At 51.1% G+C, this 23,493-nt stretch overlaps 1 protein-coding gene across 2 annotated transcripts in view; it reads right to left on the bottom strand.

Annotated features, from left to right (window-relative positions):
- The window catches only part of LOC143841636 (uncharacterized), a 31,240-nt gene that overhangs the window by 7,429 nt on the left and 318 nt on the right, over positions 1-23,493 (bottom strand). For both annotated transcript variants that reach the window (XR_013232742.1, XM_077346244.1), the window contains exons 2-14: positions 18,342-18,398; positions 17,570-17,607; positions 15,706-15,846; positions 11,619-11,681; positions 10,757-10,877; positions 9,601-9,693; positions 9,138-9,298; positions 8,071-8,156; positions 4,277-4,360; positions 3,681-3,743; positions 1,503-1,580; positions 1,324-1,412; positions 839-875 (exon numbers count right to left, since the gene is read on the bottom strand). Coding sequence is in view for 1 of the 2 variants with exons in the window: in XM_077346244.1 (XP_077202359.1) it covers positions 839-875; positions 1,324-1,412; positions 1,503-1,580; positions 3,681-3,743; positions 4,277-4,360; positions 8,071-8,156; positions 9,138-9,298; positions 9,601-9,693; positions 10,757-10,877; positions 11,619-11,681; positions 15,706-15,846; positions 17,570-17,607; positions 18,342-18,398 (1,111 nt within the window). In the remaining variant the exon portion in view is untranslated. The remainder of the gene's footprint in view (positions 1-838; positions 876-1,323; positions 1,413-1,502; positions 1,581-3,680; positions 3,744-4,276; positions 4,361-8,070; positions 8,157-9,137; positions 9,299-9,600; positions 9,694-10,756; positions 10,878-11,618; positions 11,682-15,705; positions 15,847-17,569; positions 17,608-18,341; positions 18,399-23,493) is intronic.

Genomic DNA, 23,493 nt, shown 5'->3' with positions numbered 1-23,493 from the left:
GCCAGGTACCTCTATCAGTGGTATGGAAGGGGGGGACAGCCACAGCCAAAGCCCACAGCAGGGTCTGAGGCCTGCCGTCTCTTCCCCCCTCCCATGCTTCGCCTGAGTGAATGGGGGGGGGGGGGAGTTCCAGCAAGAAGAATCACCTAGATGGCTTGAGCCCAGGAGTCGCAACTCTGAAACAGGGACCTGGTGGGGAGAGTTGATGCAAAAGAGTGGTGGGGAGGCCAAGCAAGGAATCTGGGTCACTGGCTGGAATTTTTTACTTGGGACTCCCTGCCTAGGAGCATGTGACTGGCCCAGGGTCTCCCAGCAAACCTTCACAGCGGAGTGGGGATTTGAACCCAGGTCCAGTACTCGAAGCATTGCACCGTGCTGGCTTCGGGGATCCAGGCTGGCCCAGAAAACAGCAGTGCCGACCTTGGACACCCTCCCCAAACCTGGTTTCCAGAAGGCCTTTCCTTTCTCTCGCACCCACACATGCCAACCTCCTTTCTCCCCCCCCCCCCTTCTACTAAGATTAACCATTTTTTTAAAGAAGCAAGACAGGAGACCCAGTGGTCATGCTCCCTACTGGGGGGGGGGGGAGCTGTGGGTGGGTGTGGATGTGTGCAAGAGAGAAAGGGAGAGAGGTTTTAGAGGCTGACTTTGCCACTTCAGCTGTTTGGAGGGGGGGTGCTAATGCCAGGGGGCAGAAGTAATGGGGCTCTGGGATTTCAGCCACGACTCCCCTGCTCTGTGGGCCAGGAAGCCACAAGAGTTGGAGAGAGCAAAACCAAGGGGCCTTTTTTCTCTCCCTCTCCCTTGCTGGCCACAAGACAGATCTCTCGCATCTTACCTTTCTGGCAAATGCTCAGGACTTCTGCATCACAAGCCTAACAGACAAGCAGAAACAAAGCCCATTAGAGATTAATTTCCCCCAAAACACAAGGAGATCACCACGTACATTCTCAGCCCTCAGACAAAGGCAGGAGGCCACAGGCCAGGGGTCCCCGTGGGCACATGGCACCTGCTGATGTCATGAACCTGCCTTCACAGGTTCATGCCATGTTGAATTGTGCTCTGAATCTGTCACCTGTCTATACCATATTAATGCTTTGATCTGAATTGTACTTTATCCTGCTTATGCTGCTTATTGGGGAATTTAACTAGAACATGACAGCTGACACCTCCTGCAGCCCCCCCCCCCCCACGCATCCAAATCCCAAAGGCATCTAAGGACCCTCTTTGACAGAGTTCACATCACTTTCCATCAGTAAGGACGGCAGGAGAGAGTCAGGTTTGGTCAGGGTTTTCCAGAGATTAAGTGAGCCAGGCAAATACCTTAAAAAAGGTCAAGTCGATCCCACATTTCAAGCCTTTGAGATTCGGGGTGAGGACTCCAGAGAGCGAAGGGCTGGGCTGGCCTAATCCTGTAACAGATTTTTTAAAAACCTAAACCTTAACAGGCACACTTTTTTGCAAAGCAAAAGAAATCTTACTGGTAGGGGAGCAAGACTTACCATACGGATACTGGGCATCTGGGCCGGCCAGGACAGAATAGGCGAGAGCAGCGTCTGTCACCGATGCGCACAGGGGTCCTGACCAAGAGACAACGTTACGGCGCATGCAGCAGTCCTGGAGGCCCTTTGGCTTCCATGAACCTCGGCGTTCTTTTTTAAGAAGGCAAATTTCTAGCCCCTTAGGTGCTGGAGACCCATCCAGCAAACCGGCAAAAGACCAAGGCGGCCGAGCGCACTGCACCACTGCAGACGCAGGACGGGCAATGGGAAGAGTATCTTTGCCCCTCCTCAGAAGTAACCCACTAGCAGGGCAGCCAAAGAGCTGGCCTGGAACCGGGATCCCACCAATGCCTTCCCTGGGGCCCACCAAGTGTTTATTTCAAAAGTGGGCAGGGCCAGGTGGGGCTTTTGAGCAGGAGGCCTTCTGATTGGCTCCTAGAGCCTTGACTGACTGTTCTGCGGCAGGAAGCCACAAACCAGGCGTCCCCAACACAGTGCCCGTGAGCACACGGCTGCCCAACAGTTTAAGGGATTGGGCGAGGCCAGGTGGTTCCTTTGCCCGCCTTCCTGACTGGCCCCTGGAGGTCTTAAGAACGCTGCTTTGGCCGCAGTTGCCACTGCAGGACAAAGATCTCCTCTCGGCGCACAAGGGAAGCTGCGGCAGCTGGTTGGTGGCTGCCCCCGCCCGGTAGTGCCAAAGGTGCCCGCAGGGGCACAAAGGGCTAGCTCAGGGGTAGTCAAACTGCGGCCCTCCAGATGTCCATGGACTACAATTCCCAGGAGCCCCCTGCCAGCATTCGCTGGCAGGGGGCTCCTGGGAATTGTAGTCCATGGACATCTGGAGGGCCGCAGTTTGACTACCCCTGGGCTAGACCCTCTTCCCCCCTGGTTATTTTTCCCTGCATGGGAGAGCATTTAAAAAACGGAACCTCATGGTCTGAAGGTCCGTTCAACCACGTCTGTCTTCTTCCACCGCATTCCAGCCTCCGTTAGTAAATAGGCAGAGGCCCCTGTGGGGGGGGGGGCACTTCCACATCCTTCCCAAACCAAACCCACCCGCCCACCCTCTCTCCCGCCAGTCCAAATGAGGGGGAAAGGGAACTTGCAGGTTTAGAAAACGCACCTTGCGAGGAGCAACGTCATCCAAGGTGAGGAACTAGTGACCATCGTTTTGCAGTGCTCCTTCCCTCTCTGTATCTCTAGGCCAGGCTTTCTCAGGCAGGGGGGTCGTAAATCCTGGGGGCTCTCAATGGCCCCGGAATGCTTTCCCAAATGGGGGGGGGGGGGCGATCATTAGTTCATATAGTTTCAAATTTAATAAACATTTATTGGGTGATATGACCATATATGATCATGTCGACCCCCCCCCAATGATGGGCCAGGAGGGGGTGGGGAGGGGAGGGGCTCAGGTCCACGGCTCTGCTTCCCAACCGTCTTCTGCACAATTGCACCACTTCTGGGATTTCTCAAAGCCTGAAGAATTTTTACGGGGTTTCTTAATGGTGGTGGTGGTAGAGGTGGAGGAGGAGGAGGAAGAGAGGGAGAAGAAGAAGAGTTGGTTCTTCTATGCTGCTATTCTCTGCCTGAAGGAGTTTCAAAGTGGCTTACAGTCGCCTTCCCTTCCTCTCCCCACAACAGACACCCTGTGAGGGAGGGGAGGCTGAGAGAGCCCTGAGATTACTGAAGAAGAAGAAGAAGAGTTGGTTCTTATATGCCGCTTTTCTCTACCCAAAGGAGTCTCAAAGCAGCTTCCAACTGCCTTCCCTTTCCTCTCCCCACAACAGACACCCTGTGGGGTGGGTGAGGCTGAGAGAGCCCTGATATCACTGCTCAATCAGAACAGCTTTATCAGTGCTGTGACTAGCTCAAGGTCACCCAGCTGGCTGCATGTGGAGGAGGAGCGGGGAATCAAATCCAGCTGGCCAGATTTGAAGTCCACACTCCTAACCACACTCCAAGCTGGCTCTCAAGTGCCGCAAGTGCATGTGGGGGAGGGGCTACACAAAAGGGCCCTCCGGGGGACTGGTGGGAGGGAATTCGTACTCCACCCTGCATCTCTCAAGCGGGCTGTGCTGCATCTCCTCCACTTGGCTAATCCTCGCCGATACGCCTTGCCTTATGCATACGACACATTAACTGCCGCTGAATGGAAGCCCCACTGCAAAGAGGCCTTCTTACCCAGACCCACAGTGGAGTAGGAGAGCGGATGACAGCCGTGGCCACTGATGCGTCCAAAGGTACCTTGGGGGAAGAAAGGGCAGGCTGGTTAAGCACGCAAAGCACCCACGAGAGCTGGGCCAGGAGCCCACGGGAGGAGAGGCTGAAGCAGCGCAGTCCGTCACGGCCTTCTCCCTAGTCCTGGAGTTTGGCCTGCACTGCGCCCAGGGTCCAGGCTCCGGGGGCCCGAATGAGGAGCCCCGCCCGGCTGTGAAGCTCCCCAGGTCCTGTGATCACAAGGAAGAGGAGCGGGTTTTTATACTTCGCTTTTCACCACCTGAAGGAGTCCCAAAGCAGCTTGCCAACCCCTTTCTCTTCCTCTCCCCACAACAGACACCGTGAGGGAGGTGGGGCTGAGAGAGCTCTGAGAGAACTTGGATGGGTCCAAGGACGCCCAGCTAGCTGCAGTTGGGGAGGAATTCTCGCTTGAGCTGGTGGAGGAAAACTGATTCCCTCTCCTTTCTCAGTCGCTGATGTTCCTCTGCAGTCTCCCTCCCTCTTCCCCACCCACCCACCTAGGGAAGCCCAGAATCCCCAGGTGAACAAGTGTGGCTTACCTTTCAGTCCCACAATCCCGCAGAAGGAAGCTGGGATCCTCACAGAGCCGCCCCCATCTGTGCCGATGGCCAGCGGGCAAAGACCTAATGTGGACATGTTTCTGTGAGCTTACGGGCCTCGTCCGAGATGTTTCTAACAACATCAGGTCTCCTCGGGAACTTCTCTGTAGCCCTGCTGTGAGGCAGAGCACCCCTGGATGGAAGGGCTATCTGGTTCCATCTTGCAGGTATTCTTTATCATCTCCAAGGCCAAAGGGCAGAGGCGGATCATTGGCTCTAGGGACTGACTTTCCCAATATGCCCCAGAAGAACACGATGACCTCCACATTACAGACGGAAACTCCCCCAGATATGTCTGCCAGTTGTTTGGAAGCCGTAGCTGGAGGACTCAAGCAAAGCCGCCTGAAACTCAACCCTTCCAAGACAGAGGTCCTGTGGCTGGGGAGGAAGGGTCCAGATCAGGAAGCGTGTCTCCCTAGCCTGGATGGGGTGCGGATGGAGACCGCACCCTTAGCCAGGAATTTAGGGCTGATGTTTGATGCCTCCCTTTCCATGGAGACTCAGGTCATGAAGGTAGCCAAGCTTTTCCACCTGTGCCAAATGGGGCTGCTAGCATCCTAGAACACCTGGCCACAGTGATCCATGTGACAATCACCTCCAGGCGAGACTTCTGTAACTCGCTCTATGCTGACCTGCCCTTATCCTTGACCTGGAAGTTGCAGCTGGTACAAAATGTGGCTGCAAGGGTCCTCACTGGTTCATCATGGAGGGCCCATATTCAGCCGTACTGTGGCAGTTGCATTGGTTGCCAGTGGTATTCCAGGTCAAGTTTAAGGTTCTGGTGTTGACTTTTAAGGCCATTCACAGTCTGGGTCCAACATGCCCAAGGATCGTCTGTCTCCTTATGCCCCTAGCAGAGAATTATGCTCTACAAATCTAAACAGGCTAGAAGTCTGTGGCCCAAGTTAGGTCTGCCTGGTCTTGACCAGGGCCAGGGCCTTTTCGGTCCTGGCCCCAACCTGGTGGAATGAGCTCCTGGAAGAACTGGGGGCCGGGCCGGAGCTCCCACAGTTCTGCAGGGCCTGCAAGATGGAGCTATTCTGCCAGGCATTTGGTTGAGGCTGGCTGGCGGAACATCCATTGGGTCCCCCCCTCGAACCACCCCACCTTACGATGGGAAGTAGCGTGTCCAGCCATTGCATGGAGGGGTGGATGGGGGGATTGGAGTTAGTTGGTTCTGATTTTAAATTGTTTTTTCCTCTGTTGTGAATCACCCTGAGCTGGCTGATAATTAATAAATAAATATGTCTAATGTCTAATAATTAATAAATAAAATAAATATTGGTGGTTTCCGACCCGAAAGAAGTGCCCCTGACCCCAGCCAGCAAGGCCCTGGCTCCAACTTGGAGGAATTAGTCGCCAGCCAAAACCCAGGCCCTGGGATAATGACACGTCCTGCAGGGCCTGTAAGACAGCACTCTTCCACCAGACGCATGGCTGAGCCAGAACGTGTAGATAAAATCCCTCCCCAGCACTGAATACGCAGAGGAGTGGGGTCACGGAGTAGGGGCATTTATTGTTTGATTGTATTTTAAACTAAATGTTAATGTTTTGTAAACCGTCCTGACTCTGTTTGCAGAGAGGGGCAGTCTATACATTTTAATAATGATAATAATATTAATAGCTAGTGAGTCACAAAGGGGGGGGGGGAATCAAGAGCAGTCAGGTTATTTTTCCGGCCAGGACCTCTCCTGATTGACTGATTTTTCTGTTTGTATGCCGCCCCTCCCCACGGGACTCAGGGCGGCTCACAAGAGTCACAGGTGTCGCATAAAATAGTATAAAAATCATCAAAATAAGTCAATAAAACCATACAAATCCTAAAATGATCGATGTTAAAATTAAATCTCAGAATTCCAGACAGGTCAGCTCTTTCCTCTGAGCACTGGTGGTGGTGTTAGTCAGGATACGTAGGGAAGCTTTACGTAGGGAAGCCAGACTCGTGCTGTCATTTCTTGGCCTCAACCTGCTGGAACCACTCCGTCTTACAGGCTCTAAAGAACTGCTGAAGGTCCCACAGGGCCCTGCTCTCTTGGGCCACAGTGTTCCACCAGGACAGGGACAGGGCCAAAAAAGCCCTGCTCCAGTTGAGGCCAGTTTGACCTCTTTGAGGCCGGGGATCCTGGGCAAGTTTACTTACTAGATCTTAAGTTTCTTGGGGGAACTTACTAGAGGAAACGGTCTTGCAGATGCGAAGGTCCCGGACTGTTTAGGGCTTAGAAGATGAGAACTAACACCTTGAACCTGATTCAGTCCTGGTTCACTGTCATCCCCTGACCTGGGTGGGCCAAAACCTACAACTGGCCTAAGGGTTTGAAGCCACACAGCTTAGCCTGGATTCTGAAGGCCCTAAATCTCAATTGTGATCTGCTTGTTTGCCAATGGACGGAACCACAGAGGACGCAGGAGCTAAGCCTGTGGCTTCACGGCTGTAAAATCCGGCCATCTAATGCAACCTTTCGTCAAATAGATAGTTAAGCTGGCATTTCTTACTTTATTAACTGTTTGTTTTGGGAGGTTTATATCAGAATAAACTGATATTCTGAGGGCCATTCCGCACGTAGCAGAAGTATTACCTTTGGTAAACACTACTAATTCAAGGTTCCGCATGACGTCACACACAATCTGCAACACTCCTGCAACGCTCCCGCAAAAAGCGCTTCGTTGTGGGTCTTTACGGGAAATCCAGAAAAGTGGATTCCCCCTGAGAAAACCGCTACACTTCTGCCCACAAACTGCAACACATCAGCGAAAGGCATGTGCGTTCTCAATGTAGCGGTAGAAAGAAAGTCCCTCCCCTGCTCTCGCCGCCGAACTTCCGGCGAAGCGATCGCCATTTTTTTTCCTTAGATGGGGAAATCAACGAACAAGCGAGGCTTCTCTGGCTAAAGTCCCTCCACAGAAGTTATTAAAAGTTAAACAAAGCTCCCTACTGCAAGTGACTTTAAAGTTCCCAAGAACAATACAGCCCCTTGTTCGATACTGCCCATAATTTTGGCCACAAATCTCGCCCATTGGGGGGGGGGGGGATTTTTTTTTTAACTCGAGGAGCCTGTAAACGATTAAGCGCCAGCTCCTACACCTGCAGAAAAGGTCTTTCTGATACATTGAAGGAACGAATATGCGTTGCTACAGGTGTTTTCGGGTTTTTAAAAAAGAGTTCTTAAAGGGAAACACGAACACAACAATTGGCTGTTAAGGGGCGGGAGGAAGCGTGGAAAAATATCGCCTCCCCTATTGCAATTTCGGTGAAACCAGAAACTTGTGCGTTACGAGAACAGCGCTAGTGGGAGAGCCTTTTTTCGCTAGAAACGGCTGTGTGCGTTACCGCGATCTGCCGCTTTTGCCTGCAGCGCTTTTCAATAGCGCACAGATTTAGCCACATTGCCCTTTGTGCGGAATGGCCCTGAAATTTGTCCTAATAAAATTTATATATTTAAAAAATATACAGGAAAGCCACTGGGGTTCAGATTTGTAATCCTTGACATCTGCTCTCCCTCTGCCCACTTCCCCCTTCCTCCAGAGGCCTTTCCCAGGACACGCATCAAGCTGCCTGAATCAGACCCCTGGGCCATCAAAGCTGGGAGTGGCTGCTCAGACTTGCAGTAGCTCTCCATGTCCTTCATGTTACCTACAATCTGGACCTTTTAACTGGAGGTGCCCGGGATTTGAATCTGGGACCTTCTGCCTGCCATGCAGATGCTCTCCCACTGAGCCACAGCTCCTGACCTCACCTGCTGCCACAGCTGCCGCAGAACCGCTGGAGCTGCCCCCAGTGAAGTGATGAGGATTGTAGGGGTTCCTAGTTGTCCCGTGGTACCTGGAAGTTGACAAAGGAAAGGGAGGAAGCGTGAAAGGAAAGGCCCCCAGAGATTAGGACATGCTTTCCTCTGAGAACGTTCCCCAGAAAACAGCCATTAATGTCTCACCAAGACCCACCTGGGTATAGTCTGTACTTGCATTTTTTTCCACTGTAAATCTTGCCAGATTCTGGTCTATTTGAATCTATATCTACAGCCTCCTTTCCCCCCAATTTTAAACATGTCACCCTTCTGCATTTTTCCCAATTTTCAGACTCCTTCCTGCTTCATTGGGGGGGGGGGGGGTCAGGTAAAGCTCCAACTGGCATTAAAAGATTACTAGGCTGCAGAGTACTTTATTTCCTGTCTTTTAACTTACAAGGATACAGCCAGAGCAAGCCGGGCGGAGGGGCAAGTGGAGTATGAGGCTGCTTGTTTATCTTTCTTTTCCTGCAGGAGCGGGGTGGGGCAGGGGAGAGGGGAGGCATTAGCCTCACAGAGAATGAGGAGGGGAAAGTAAATCCAAGAGGCAAATCTCTGCTCAGAGAAGTGTGGGCTTTTGGAGTCACGTTAAAACAAGTCCCCAAGTAAGTGTAAAAATAAGTCTTGCGAGGGAAGTCTTGCAACTGGGAACCCAGCAGTCTTTGAACTGACGCCCTGACCAATCAACGACAGACCGCTTTGCTAAGTCATCATCGGAGGCGCCGAGGAGGAAGTAAATCCGGCAAAACGCAGAGATCTACACTTAATACTGGTGCTCTCAGAGGGGTTTCCTCAAATGTAACTACTTATATCCGTTCCTGGATATCGTGGGGGAAAGGTAAGATCACCACGGATCAATCATAGACATTGCAGAGGGAAAATTTAAAGTGCTAAATATCAGAATGGAAATCGAATAATGTGTAGACGACTTTCTTTAATGTGGGGTCTCCGGGGATAAAAAGCCCAGTGCAGATTCTCCCCTGGTCAGCCAGAAGACTGCAGAATGCCAGCTCCCTCACCTGTTGGGGTTACAGCCGGTGGTCCCAGTGCCCAGTTCGTGCATATTGGAGACTCCAATAATAACAGCGCCGGCCCCCCGCAACTTCTTAGTCACCGTGGCATCCTCAGTCTCTGGTTCTGAGCCCAGGTATTCCGTCCCACTTCGAAAGCGATACGGCACCTAGTTGGGGGGGGGGGGGTTAAAGGGAGACTCTCTATCTAGAAAAAGCAATGATTCCAGATTGAACCACAATAGTTCCCAATTAACCCTTTTCTGGAAGGCACTGGCAAACCACCCCGTATTGAATCTGTCATGAAAACGCTAGAGGGCGTCACCCCAAGGGTCAGACATGACTCGGTGCTTGCACAGGGGATACCTTTACCTTTACCTTTAACCCTTTTCTCCAAGTTCAACTCCTCCCTCCACCCCATTCCCAGGGACAGCTAAATTCCAGGGCAGCAAAGCAGTTTAGGATGTTTTACCACTTTAATCTCTTCCTTCAGGCACACGGGGATCCCATCCAGAAGGGACAGGGGCTGCTTGGCGTGGTAGCGAGCGGTTGAGGCTTCAGCCATCTGAACAAGGAGAGAGTTCAAAGGTTCATCACGTAAATACAACATTACACCAATTCTGAACTCTTCCAGAGACCATGAATCAAAACATCCACCCATCAAGAGCCCAGGGCAGATGGGGGGAAGCGATCTTTCTACAAACCCAAGAGAAGTACCAGAGGCGCAGAATAAATCTTAATTACGTGTGTTTGAGGGCTGAGCCCCCTACACCCCCCCAAAAAAAAAATTAGAAGCAACACTTATAGCTTTAAAACTAAACGGATGACCCCTGAAGTATCAGGAGACTATGAATTGTTGAAGGCTTTCACGGCTGGAGTCTTTCACTGCTGTTCCGGGTTATGTGGCCATTGTGGTCTGGTAGTTTTGGTCCCTGACTTTTCGCCAGTAATGGTGGCAAGCCAAGGTGAGATGGGAATCCCTCCACGCCCAAGTAGAGAGATTCAGCATTTTGGTATGAAAAGATCTTGCCACGTACTACCTCTGAAGAGGTGCTCCTGGCACAACATCAGGAACTGAAGCTATCAGGAACCAAAAAAGGTTAACAGCAAGGGAAATGTCTAAGTCCTAATGGGGTTGCATCATATGGTTTCTAATGGATGTTTCTCCTGGATGCTTTAGGCTGATCCCGCATGGAGTCATCTAGCAATACCTTATCTGAAGATTTTGATCGCTCCATAGATGCTGGAGCAGTGTTGTGGGATTAAGGGTGCCATCTTCTCTCGTAAGGGGCCTCTGAGGGGTGTAGCAGGACGCGTTCCAGACTCTCTGGATATCTTAATGTGCAGGAGCTGATCCTCTCAGCAAGAGCTGGTTTTTATACTCTGCGTTTCACTGGCCGAAGGAGCCTCCAAGAGGCTTACAACTGCCTTCTCTTCCTCTCCCCACTACAGGACCCTGTGAAGGAGGTGAGGCTGAGAGAGCTCTGACCAGGCTGCTCGATCATAATGGCACTATCAGGACTGGGACTAGCTCAAAGTCACCCAGGTGGCTGCATGTGGAGGAGCGGGAAATCAAACCCGGCTCACTAGATTAGAAGCCACCACTCTTAAGAACGACCCTGGCATACCTTGAGCATCTCGTTCCGATCCCACTGAACAATCGCTCTTAACCGGGGGCTCGATTTCTCCGCATCCTCGAGGGCTGCAGCGATTTTCTTCGCCACCTGAAGGGGGGTGACCTCCCCGGACCTGGGAAACAGGGAAGGGTTCAAGGCTCAGCTCAAACAGCTTCTTCTCTTTGGTCATCAGGGCCGTGAGTCCCGAAAGGTGTGGTCTCCATTCCAGCTGCCGAAGGAAATCACACACTGCACGCACTGAGGTGAGATAATCTGATGCACGGGCTGAAGAGCTGGTCCAAAATGCAGCAGTGGCGACCAGCCACAATGAGTGAGTTAGCCCCATACCAAGCATGGAAAGCACCAAGTCGCAGGTAAAGCAGGCGTGGCCAAACCGTGGCTCTCCAGATGTCTATGGACTACAATTACCATGAGCCCCTGCTGCTGCCAGCAGCAGGGTCTCATGGTAATTGTAGTCCATGGAAAGCCACAGTTTGGCCACGGTTTGGCCACCCTTGGTGTAGAGTTTTTGAGGCATTCAAGCGACGGATTGGTATGGGTTGTCCCCGGGTACCAACCCTGACTGTCACGCAGCTTCTGAGATTGGACAGGCTCATATTGGACCAGCCCTTCCAGATCAGGACAGGCTCAAGTTATGACATCCGAAACAAACCAGGCTACAGCATTGCAGAAGTTTCAACCGACTGGTTTTTCACTTATACTGCTCCCTCCGTAGTACCTGGAGGAAAACCATTGTTCCGCTGAGGGCCAAAGCAAGGCTCCAGTGAGGGTTTGGGTGATCAATTAACTTGGGTTAGTTTCACAAAGCGTGGTTTGCCTTCAGTCACAAGAGGGACAGTTCCGTTTTGCTTACCGGTAGCCGTCCAAATAGTCCTGGATCCCTCTGAAAGTGAAGGACTTGTGAGCAGCGTGGGAACTGTGAAGAGAAAAGGCAACGGTGAGAACGAGAGAGAGCCGGCTGGCCTTGTTGGTGGACCTCCTGATGGCCCCAGGATTTGGGCCACTGGGGGACACGGACAGGCAGGGTCAACGGGCCTGACCCAACAGGGCTTCTCTTCCGTTTGTATGTAACCAGCCTGGAAATGGGGAAGCGGGTGGGGGGTTAGGGGGACATTAACCAACCACCTCTTCTCTTCCCAGCAAACTACCAACAATCGCCTGTCCTTCGCCCTCCGATGGAAGGAGGTTACTGGCTGGAACACCACTGCTGTTTCCTAGCTATCTTTGCAAAAAGCCCCTATGTGGAAAATGCTGGGATGGGGCCAGGGGAAATCTGGAAGTCAGGCTGTTCCAGGGGGTCCCTGCAGGAGAAGAACAAGTTCAGTGTAGGATTGTGAGCTCTAGTGTGCCCAGCTGTCCAGTGATGGCACCCTGCCCACTTTGTAGCCAAGGAACATGGATCCAGAATGCAGTTCGACCATTACCAGGAATCTTCTCACTGGACTCCTAGGAAAGCAACGAGGTAGCCACTGGGGGAGGCAACAGACCTTTCTGGTCAGCCAAGGCTTCTTCTGCAACCCCAAAACAGGACCTCTCTTCAAACCCAAAGGCAGCAGTCCTGCATTGTGCGGGGGGGGGGGGGGGGTTGGACTAGATGACCCACGAGGTCCCTTCCAACTCTTTGATTCTATGATTCCGACATTTCCAGCCTTGGGCACAAAGAATTGGGAGGGGCTCTAAACGCCATCCAGTCCAGCCCCCTGCTCACTGCAGGATCAGCCTAATGCATCATAGAATCATAGAATCATAGAATCATAGAGTTGGAAGGGGCCATACAGGCCATCTAGTCCAACCCCCTGCTCAACGCAGGATTAGCCCTAAGCATCCTAAAGCATCCAAGAAAAGTGTGTATCCAACCTTTGCTTGAAGACTTCCAGTGAGGGGGCACTCACCACCTCCTTAGGCAGCCTATTCCACTGCTGAACGACTCTGACTGAGAAAAACTTTTTCCTGATATCTAGCCTATATCGTTGTACTTGAAGTTTAAACCCATTACTGCGTGTCCTTTCCTCTGCAGCCAGCAGAAACAGCATCCTGCCCTCCTCCAAGTGACAACCTTTCAAATACTTAAAGAGGGCTATCATGTCCCCTCTCAACCTCCTTTTCTCCAGGCTGAACATTCCCAAGTCCCTCAACCTATCTTCATAGGGCTTGGTCCCTTGGCCCCAGATCATCTTCGTCGCTCTCCTCTGTACCCTTTCAATTTTATCGATGTCCTTCTTGAAGTGAGGCCTCCAGAACTGCACACAGTACTCCAGGTGTGGTCTGACCAGTGCCGTATACAATGGGACTATGACATCTTGTGATTTTGATGTGATGCCTCTGTTGATACAGCGCAAAATGGCATTTGCCTTTTTTACCGCTGCATCACACTGCCTGCTCATGTTTAGTTTACAATCCACAAGTACCCCAAGGTCTCGTTCACACACAGTGCTACCTAGAAGCGTATCCCCCATCCAGTAGGCATGCTTTTCATTTTTCTGACCCAGATGCAGAACTTTACACTTATCTTTATTAAATTGCATCTTGTTCTCATTTGCCCATTTTTCCATTGTGTTCAGATCTCGTTGAACTCTGTCTCTATCTTCCGGAGTATTTGCCAGTCCTCCCAATTTGGTGTCATCTGCAAACTTGATGAGTAGTCCCTCCACCCCCTCATCTAGATCATTAATAAATATGTTAAAAAGTACCGGGCCGAGCACCGAACCCTGAGGTACCCCGCTACTCACCTCTCTCCAGTCTGATGAAACACCATTGACAACAACTCTTTGAATGCGGTTCTCTAACCAATTCCCTATCCACCTAACGATCTGAAAATCCAGATTGCAGTCCTTCAACTTATCCATCAGAACATCATGGGGAACCTTGTCAAAAGCTTTACTAAAATCCAAGTAAATGACATCAACCAAATTTCCCCGATCCAGCAAACCTGTTACTTGGTCAAAAAAGGAAACTAGGTTGGTCTGGCAGGACCTGTTGGAGACAAATCCATGCTGACTTCCTTGGATCACCAAATTGTCCTCCAGATGTTTGCAGATCGCTCCCTTTAATATCTGCTCCATTATCTTCCCCACAACAGAGGTCAGACTCACTGGTCTGTAGTTTCCCGGGTCATCCTTCCTCCCTTTTTTGAAGATCGGAATAACGTTTGCTCTTTTCCAGTCCTCCGGGACATCTCCAGTCCTTAAAGAGGTTCCGAAGATGATGGACAAGGGCTGTGCAAGTTCTCTGGAAAGTTCTTTGAGTACTCTCGGGTGCATTTCATCTGGACCAGGGGATTTGAACTCATCCAGTGCAGCTAAATGCCTCTCGACAACCTCTCTATCCATGTTAACCTGCCACCCAGACACTATCCTTTGGCTACAGCCATCTCTAGATGTGCCTAAACACTTAGACCTGTGGGAAAAAACAGATGTAAAATAGGCACTAAGCCTTTCTGCTTTCTCTGCATCTTTCGTTAGAGTTTGTCCATCCGCACCCAACAGCGGGCCTATTGCCTCCTTTACTTTACGTTTGCTCCTCACGTAACTGAAAAATCTTTTCTTGTTACAATGGGCTTCCCTGGCCAATCTTAGGATTCCCTGGCCAATCCAGGAGAAGGATCTGTCCAGCCGCTGCGTAAAGACTGTCACCACCTCCTCAGGCAGCCCATCCCACAGCTGATCTACTTGGACTGTGAAAATTGTCCCCCTTAATATCTAGCCGATATTATTCTCCCCATTCCTGTGGGTCCTATCCCCTGCTGGCAACAGGAACCACTCCCTGCCCCTTCTGACAAGTTTAGATCCCTGACCCCAGGGAAGCTCGTCTGTCAACAACTAGAGCCAGGGCTTTCTCAGTCTTGGCTCCCACCTGGTGGAATTCCGCAGGTCCTGTCCGAAGGAGCTCTTCCACCAAGCATTTGGCCAAATCGAGTGAACAAGCTGCTACCAAGACATATGAGGAAAGGTTGGGGGAGCTTGGTCTATTTAGCCTGGAGAGGAGACGGCTAAGAGGGGATCTGATAGCCATCTTCAAGTATTTAAAAGGGTGCCATGTAGAGGATGGAGCAGAGTTGTTCTCTCTTGCCCCAGAGGAACAGACCAGAATGAATGGGATGAAATTAATTCAAAAGAAATTCCATCTAAACCTCCGGAAGAAGTTCCTGACAGTCAGAGCGGTTTCTCAGTAGAACAGGCTTCCTCGGGAGGTGGTGGGTTCTCCATCTTTGGAAATTTTTATAGAGAGGCTAGATAGCCATCTGATGGGGAGGCTGATTCTGTGAGGGTTCAAGGGGGTGGCAGGTTACAGTGGATGAGCAATAGGGTTGTGGCAGTCTTCAAGCAAAGGTTGGATACACACTTTTCTTGGATGCTTTAGGATGTTTAGGGCTGATCCTGCGTTGAGCAGGGGGTTGGACTAGATGGCCTGTATGGCCCCTTCCAACTCTATGATTCTATGAGTGTCCTGCAGAGTGCAGGGGGTTGGACTAGATGACCCATGAGGTCCCTTCCAACTCTTTGATTCTATGATCCTTCCACCAACCAGAAGCCCCATAGTTTGTACTAACCGAAAACCACTCCACTGTGCAGACAGACCAAACTGTTGTTATTACTGAATACTGTCATATCACACTGTCTTTTGTGTTGTTTTAAATACGGTTGTTCTATTAAACTGTTTGATACAAGTTCACTGTTAAATACATTTAATACTGAATGTTCATTGTATTGTATCACATATGAGAGTTATAATGTAAACCGCCCTGAGTGGAAAGGGAGGGTAGTATATAAATATAATAATAAATAAATAAACCTTTCCAATTCCTAGAGAGCCCTCCTGTCCCCTCTCCACCTCCTCTCCTCCTGGATGACCATTCCCAAGTCCCTCAGCCTTCCTTCACAGGCTTGGTCCCCAGGAGGCCCTGGGTCATCCTCCTCGCTCTTCCCCCAACTTTTGCTTGCCTTGTTTCCAAAAGCTTCTGGAGAACCTCAGAAAGGTATCTCGGCTCTGCAGCGTCTGTTTTTCCTTCCGCAGCAACCACTGGGATGAATGTGGGGTCTTCAGGGATATCGAGGTAACGCAGCATGGTAAAGTTGTTGACCCTGGAAAAGGAGGGAAGCTCCGAATGCAGTTGGGCACCCCCAGGAAGATCCCAAAGTTTCATCCATGCTGTTTTCCCCATCTAAAATTGACACCCCCACCTAGGCTGGAGGACCATAACCACTGGGGTTTTGGCACGGGGTCCCTCAATGCCCATCGGATTTGGAACTCAAACATTAAGACAGAAGCAAGACCTCAAGTGATCCAGTCAACTCTTCCCTTAAAAGGAAATGATGGTCAATAGCCCCAAGGGACAGGGGGTCGTGGGTGGCGGTCACGCACGGCTCCTAGCAGAGCACTTTCCTGGCATGCAGAAGACGGTCCCCAGTTCAAACTCCACCGTCTCTGGTTGGATGTTTCCAGGCAGTGGGAGACACGGGAAATCTCCTGCCGAGGCCTTGGAGAGCTGCTGCCAGTCTGGGTAGACAGAACTGACCTTGGCAGACCAGGGGAGGGTTGGAAGAACTCTGCTGACAGCCTCCCCTTCCCCCCAGGACCTGGAAAGGCTGCAGACAGCTGTTAGGGAACTCACTGGCAGGGGCAGCTCTCATGCAGCAGGGATCTGCAGCCTCCAAGCCTCGGAGGGAAGTGGAAAGAGGAGGGGGTGGTCAGGGGTGCGGGACAGAAGCCAGGCGGCTGGCCACTGGGCAGACAGGCTATCTGGTTGGAGGAGGAGGCGGGACAGCTGCCCTGGGTGGGTATTAAGCGCTGAGTGGCACTTAAGCTCCTCCTCCAAGGCCTTACCAGAAATATGTTATGTGGAACAGATTCTTCCTAATTAGGTTTGTCTACTTCAAAGTGGGGGCTGGTGCCTACCTGAAATGACCACTGAACTCAAGACAATGTGGATCGTTATGAGTTTATTTGTATCAAACATTTCTGCCCCTTCTCCTGGGGAAAATGTGCTGCTGAGGTGCCCTGCCTCCTTAAGCCCAGCATCTCAGGTATTTCCAGATCCTGAGCGGGCAACCCAGTTCCAAATTGGTTGCTGTGTGTCAATTTACAGCTGCGTAGAACCTTTGTACAACCACAAAGGGCACACTAGACGTCTCAGATATTTCATGGGTGTGTTTTTTTTACTAGCTTAGACGCTGACATCAGGCACTGCAAATTTTTAGGTGCCTTAATTTTTCTCATATAAAGAAAAACCCAGAAAACAGAACTTAGAAGCACTGTTTTTATACCCTGCTTTTCTGTACCCAAAGGAGTCTCAAAGCCATTTGCAGCCACCTTCCCTTCCTCTCCCCACCTCAGACACCCTGTGGAGGAGGCAGGGCTGAAAGACCTCAGAGAAAACTGAGAGAGGCCTAAGGTCACCCAGGGGAGGAGTAGAGACTCGAACACAGTTCTCCCAATTACAGACCCCTGCTGCTCTTAACCACTGAAAGCCAGCTTGGTGCAGTGGTTGAGAGAGGGGGCCTCTAACCCAGAGAACTGGGTACACGGCTCTCTTACAGGGACCGATGAAGTTGCCTTATATTGAATCAGTCACATGGTGCCTGTTGTGGGAAGAGGAAAGGGAGGTGATTGTAAGCCACTCTGTGACACATGATGCGCACCGGGTGACCTTGGGCCAATCACAGGGCTCCCAGAGCTCTCTCAGTCCCAATTACCTCACAAGGTGTATCTTGTGGGCACAGGGAGGGCAAGCTGCTTTGAGGCTCCTTCGGGTCGTAAAAACCAGGGTACAAAAAGCCAGCTCTTCTTCTACACAAAAAGACTTACCTCATGAGAAGTGGCACCAACAAAAGCTGCCCCAAAGCCTAGGAAGAGAAAGGAAACGGTTTGCGTGGTCCCAGTGGAGCTCCCGCACCCTCAGCCTCAGAGCACTGACAGGCCAAATTCAGCCCTGGTTCCCAGGAGGAAGCGGAAAGGAGGGAGCTGCAGCCCCAGGGCCCAAAAGGACCACCCGCAACTCTTTGAAGCCCACGCGGTGCCTTTTCTGACATTAGCCTCTCTGTGTATCCCGACCCCTGCCCTTCCCATGGCCTTTCATAACAGCTTAGCCAGCGCCTCCCCTAACTGGATGAGGAAGGTTTCCAGCGTGGTGTGGCTGTTAAATAGCAGCAGCCTCTAATCTGGAGGACCGGATTTGATTTCCCACTCCTTTTGGGGGAGGGGGACCCGGCGGGGGAGACCCAGCTTGGGGGTGGGCAGTCTGGAGTTAAGAAGGGAAGGGGCTCTTGGGCACATCATCTGCTCGGCAGGCAGAAGTCCCCAGTTCAATCCTTGGCAGGACCAGACCGTGGGAGATGTGGAAGACCCCAGCCAGAGACCCTGCAGAACTGCTGCCGGCCAGAGTCGGCCATCGTGGTCTTGGTGGACTGACCGTCTGGTTCAGCGTAAAGCAGTTTCATGCATGTTCAAAAGTAAGAAACAAAAATCTGGCAGCTGAAGACTAAGCTTTCTCTACTCTGTATTATTCACTCCTGAACACACATTGAATGAAGGAAAAGATTATCGAAAAGGACACGAAGATCAGTCATTGGATACTCACCGTGTTGGCCAAGTACACGCAAAGGCGCAGCGTGAAACCAGAGAGCCGGGGACTCCACTAGAACACGGAGAAAGAGAAGGGCGTGTCAACAGCAGCATCTGCAGGAGGGAGGCCTGACTCACGGACGCTTCCCCCCACCACCAATTTTGTCACTCTGTCAGGCGCTGCCAGATTCTGCCTTTTCTACTGCTATCTTGATCTCCTGCCAAGGATGGCACCACATCCAGGTTGCTGTAATGGTTAGGAGCATGGACTTCTAATCTGCTTCTCCCCCACGTCCAACCAGCTGGGTGACCTTGGGCTCGCCACGGCACTGAGAAAACTGCTCTGACCGGGCAGTGATATCAGGGCTCTCTCAGCCTCACCCACCCCACAGGGTACCTGTTGTGGGGAGAGGAAAGGGAAGGCAAATATAAGCGGCTCTGAGACTCCTTTGGGTAGGGAAAAGCGGCATAGAAGAACCAACTCTTCTTGTTCTTCTTCAGTAATCTCAGGGCTCTTTCTGCCTCCCCTCCCTCACAGGGTGTCTGTTGGTAGGTAGAGGAAAGGGAAGGTGATTGGAAGCTGCTTTGGGCAGGGAAAAGTGGCCTATAAGAACCAACTCTTCTTCTTCTTCTTCTTCTTCATCTAGCCGTACAGAATGGAAATCCATCCATCTGGCAAAGAAACTCACTCAGATACAAGCAAGCATCAGCTTCCTGACCAAATGCAGAAGATATCAAAGGGACTGAGAATTAAAAATCACTTGCAGCTCCTCCCCAAAAGCTCCTCCCCTGCCCCAAATGTTGCTAGTCTTTATGGTGCTTCTGGACTCCTGCTCATTCCAACTGAGCAGGATCAGAAAGGCAGAGTTGCTGGCTACTTCTGAATATCCCCCTCCCAAAAAACGGAAACTCAGTGGAAGAGCTTTTCAGTTTCTAAATACGAAGAAGTTGGTTTTTATACCCTGCCTTCCTTTCCTCTCCCAACAAGGTCGCTGGGGCTGAGGGAGCTCAGGCAGAATTGCTCTGTGAGAACGGCTCCAAGAGGACTGTGAAGAGCCCAAGGTCGCCCAGCGGGCTGCTCGTGGAAGAGAAGTGGGGACTCAAGCCCAGCTCGCCAGAGTAGAAGCCACCAGTCTTAACCATGCTGGCTGCAGACATTCGTGTTGCTCTCCTTCTGCAACATGAGAATTTCTATTTTTAAAAAATGCTTCCAACTATAAATTGTGGAACAAACAGGACTCCGTTCTTAATCAGGAGCAGGGCCTTCCTTCCACTGTGCATAGGAAGCCTGGGAAGCAAAACCAAAACCCTTTGCTGCCATCCAATGGTTTTCATTTTGTAGACAATTGAGATTTGCAAGAAATATCACGGTGCTTTCTCTGTTCTGTATTCCAGAGGGGAGGCCACGTTACTCTGTGGCAGCGGAACTAAGTAAGGGTTGTCTTTGGTGCCTTAATACATTTTTGAGAGCCAGTTTGGTGTAGTGGTTAAGAGTGCTGGACTAATGTCTGGAAGAACTGTGTTCGAATCCCAATTCTGCCATGGAAGCTCACCAGGTGACCTTGGACCGGTCACGTTCTCGGACTAACCTCAGAGGGGTAAATTGGAGGAGAGGAGACTGATGCACCCTGCTTTGAAAGGTGGGGTATAAATGACTTAAAGAAATATCTTTTTAATCCGAGCAGATATTTTTGTGGACTGATGCACACAGTGGTGCAAATATGCACGTAAGCACACACACACAGTTACAAAAGCAAAATGACAATAGGCAGAGTTATAAGACCATAAAATGCAGAAAATGAGAGGTAATATTCAGACGTGATTCATTCTCCAGAAGCATCATTCACCCTGTACTTTGCACCTTCATGACTTTGGCTTCCTCCTTCCCCATGCCCACCTGTACCTGGGCCTCCAACATCCTGAACCTCTTCCTTACCTCTGAGCCAGCCTTCCTCAACCTTTCCACCATGGAGAAAGCCCTGGAACATTCTTCAAGCTTCCAAGAAACCCCAGAAGTGGTGCCATCGTGCAGAATATGGTTGGGCAGTTCAATATAAACATGTATGGTCATATATAAATTAACTCCCACCCATTCAGGAAACCCTTCCAGGACTGTCAAAAAATCCAGGTTTTCACTAAACCCTGGCTGAGACAGCCTGCATTGAGCCATCACATTGTGACCTTCGCCCAGGAAACCAAAAACCTGGCCAGGGAGCAGCACAACCTGAACCTCTGCCTACGATGCTGATGGATGTTAACTCGACAATCTACTTTTGCTCTGGATTCTCCCACGCTTGGGGGCTGGCAGAGTTCCCAGCAGCTGCCTTTGGTTCGCCGATAGGCCTCCTGGCTGTACACTGGGACTTGGCTGGTGCATCTGCCGGGAATTAGTAGCGTTTCCCTTATGTGCAGTTGGAGACAGGCAAATGAGGCCCCCTCAACCTCAGGTGTGTTTCCACCAAGCAAACACTCGCTCACCTGTTTTCCCCGAGACAAAGCAGGAGGTATGCCCACGGAGAGCCCTGCCGCTGGAGCAGGCTGAGGCCAAACTACAGCCAGAGAAATCCCCACCGATTCATTCACACCCCACCTTTCTCTCCAGTGGCGACCCTAAGCCAGGGATTCCCACCCTGGAGTTCGTGGACTCCTAGGGATCCGTGAGAGCTCCAGAGGGGGTCTGCTGCCTTTCCCCTCCTGCTTAAAGGGGCTTAGCCACAAGTTAGGCAACTGGCCTGATGGGTAGGCCATGGGTGTACAAATAACAAAGGAGGGGGGGGGGTTGTGGCATGGTATGGGCGGCCCAGGCTGTCAGCTGGGGTAGTGGTTAGGATGCAGACTTCTAATGAGGCGAGCCAGGTTTGATTCCGCGCTCCCCCACATGCAGCCAGCTGGGTGCCCTTGGGCTGGCCACAGCACTGAGAAAACTGTTCTGACCGAGCAGGAATAGCAGGGCTCTCTCAGCCTCACCCATCCCACAGGGGATCTGTTGTGGGGAGAGGAAAGGGAAGGGGATTTGTAAGCTGCTTTGAGCCTCCTTCGGGTAGGGAAAAGTGGCCTATAAGAACCAACTCCTCCTCCTCCTCCTCTCCTCTTGCCCTTCTTTCCTGCCTACACGAGGCAGAGCTACAGAATTAGCAGTACAGGTGGGGGAGGGAGTGAAAGAAGGGCAAAAGGAGCAGGTGGTTCTGCCACTTCTGGGGGCGTGGCAGGGAGGCATGGCCAGTTGACACCACTTCCAGGCGGCCTCAAAGGTGGCAACTTATTTTGGGGGCTTATACTATTTTCTCCTTTACCCTCAACACCACCTTGTGAGAGAAACTGGGGCGGCAGAAAGAGAGAACAGCAGAGTGTAACGCACACAAAAATGTAAATCTAAATAAACAAACCCAGAATTAAACGTCTTCAGACACATGAACCAAAAAGCTGACACTCTGAGTTAAACTTTGTTTAGATTTAATTTTTTTTAATTTTTTACAATTATTTTAAATTAAATTACCCACAATCAACATAGGTTTAGGTTTAATTAAACTTTGTTTAATCCAAACAATTCAATCCCAAGGTCTGATTTGCTTTTCTTGCAAGGAATTACCGTATTGCCTATTTAGGACGTTGTGCTGCCATTTACAAATTTGCAACTAATTTATTTTCTCCATATAGCTGTATTCTTTTGTTCCATTTAGCCTGAGGAAGTGTGCTTGCACAACCAAAGCTCACACCTTGAATAAATCTTTGTCGGTCTTAAAGGTGCCCCTAGACTCTAAGTTTGTTCTGCTACTGAGCCTTCGGGGAGGGCGGCATAAATAAATAAACAAATAAATAAACAAACAAACAAACAAACACACACACACACATACATACAGACCAACATGGCTACCCAGCTGAGAGAAAACAAGTACCAGGCCAAGGTTGCCCAGAGAGCCTCTCTGGAAATTCGAACTGTTCCACCATGATGGCTTAGATCAGGGGTAGTCAAACTGCGACCCTCCAGATGTCCATGGACTACAATTCCCAGAAGCCCCTGCCAGCATTCGCTGGCAGGGGGCTCCTGGGAATTGTAGTCCATGGACATCTGGAGGGCCCTAGTTTGACTACCCCTGGCTTAGATGATCTCACAGCCCTCTTGCCAAACCCCAGCCTTCTCAACTCTGGCCCGGTTCTCAGGCTAAACTAAACATGCGTAGGAAGGAGGTGTGACGCCACCCTCCTGCTAACCAAAGCCAAGAGCGGCTGTGGGGGCGAATGATGAAGGCAGCCCTCAACTGTCTCCCATGTCTCCAAGTCCCCGGAGTCAGAGAAGGGCTGGAGCCAGGCCCGAGTCCTGGCAAGCAGCTTCAATTGGTAAGCGGCCGTGGCACCAACAGGTCTCCTGGGCCACAGAGCCAACTCCTCCATGAGGCCCAGCAGGCGCTGGGCCTCAGTGCTTTTAGGGCCCTGCCAAGTCCTTTTAAAGTCAAGAGGAGGCAAAAGGAACTGGGAGAGTGGCATAAAATGGTTTAATATTTCCCACCATATCAGGAGAAAAAAAAACAAAATGTTTTAGGGCCCATGCAAATGTATTAAATTTTGGCTGAAAACAAACAAAAAAACTCCACTGAAGTGTTGAAACATTGCAAGTTCTATGAAAAATATTTTTAATATTGATTTTTTAAAAATATTGGTGATGTTATTATGGTGGGGGACCCACGAAAGGCATGAGGTGGCCCTGCAGAGGGTGCCTGGGGCAGCAGTCTCAGAGGGGCCCATTTCAGTCTAGCTCAACCAAACTGCTTTGAAAACCACCAAATCCCTGACCGCTCTGAACATGGGCTTGGCAATGCACATCTGCATTCCCGTGCAAAATGCCGCACCCCCCTAGTTGTGCAAGCTGGCCTCTTTTCCCCCTTTGTCGGACCATGGCCCCGCCCCCTTAATTCGTCCCGAGCCTCTTTCCTGGGGAGGGCCGGGGGATCAGACCTGAGCAAATAAATCCATGAAGGTCCGACCTCTTGGCCCTGAAGTGGGCATGTTGCCCCCTAGAGAGGAGCCTGTCCTACGGGGCTGGGGGGAAGGAGGCGCATCGCGCAGAGCCGGGGCGCGGGAGCGCAAAGGAGGGAGACGCCCTGCCTCCGCCCGGCCTACCTCGCGGGGTGGTCGTTGCGGGACGCGAAGGCTGGGGCGAGGCACGCACT

The sequence above is a fragment of the Paroedura picta genome, chromosome 7 (genome assembly GCF_049243985.1).
Source record: "Paroedura picta isolate Pp20150507F chromosome 7, Ppicta_v3.0, whole genome shotgun sequence".
Lineage (NCBI taxonomy): Eukaryota > Metazoa > Chordata > Lepidosauria > Squamata > Gekkonidae > Paroedura > Paroedura picta.
This window is presented reverse-complemented; position numbering and strand designations above follow the sequence as displayed.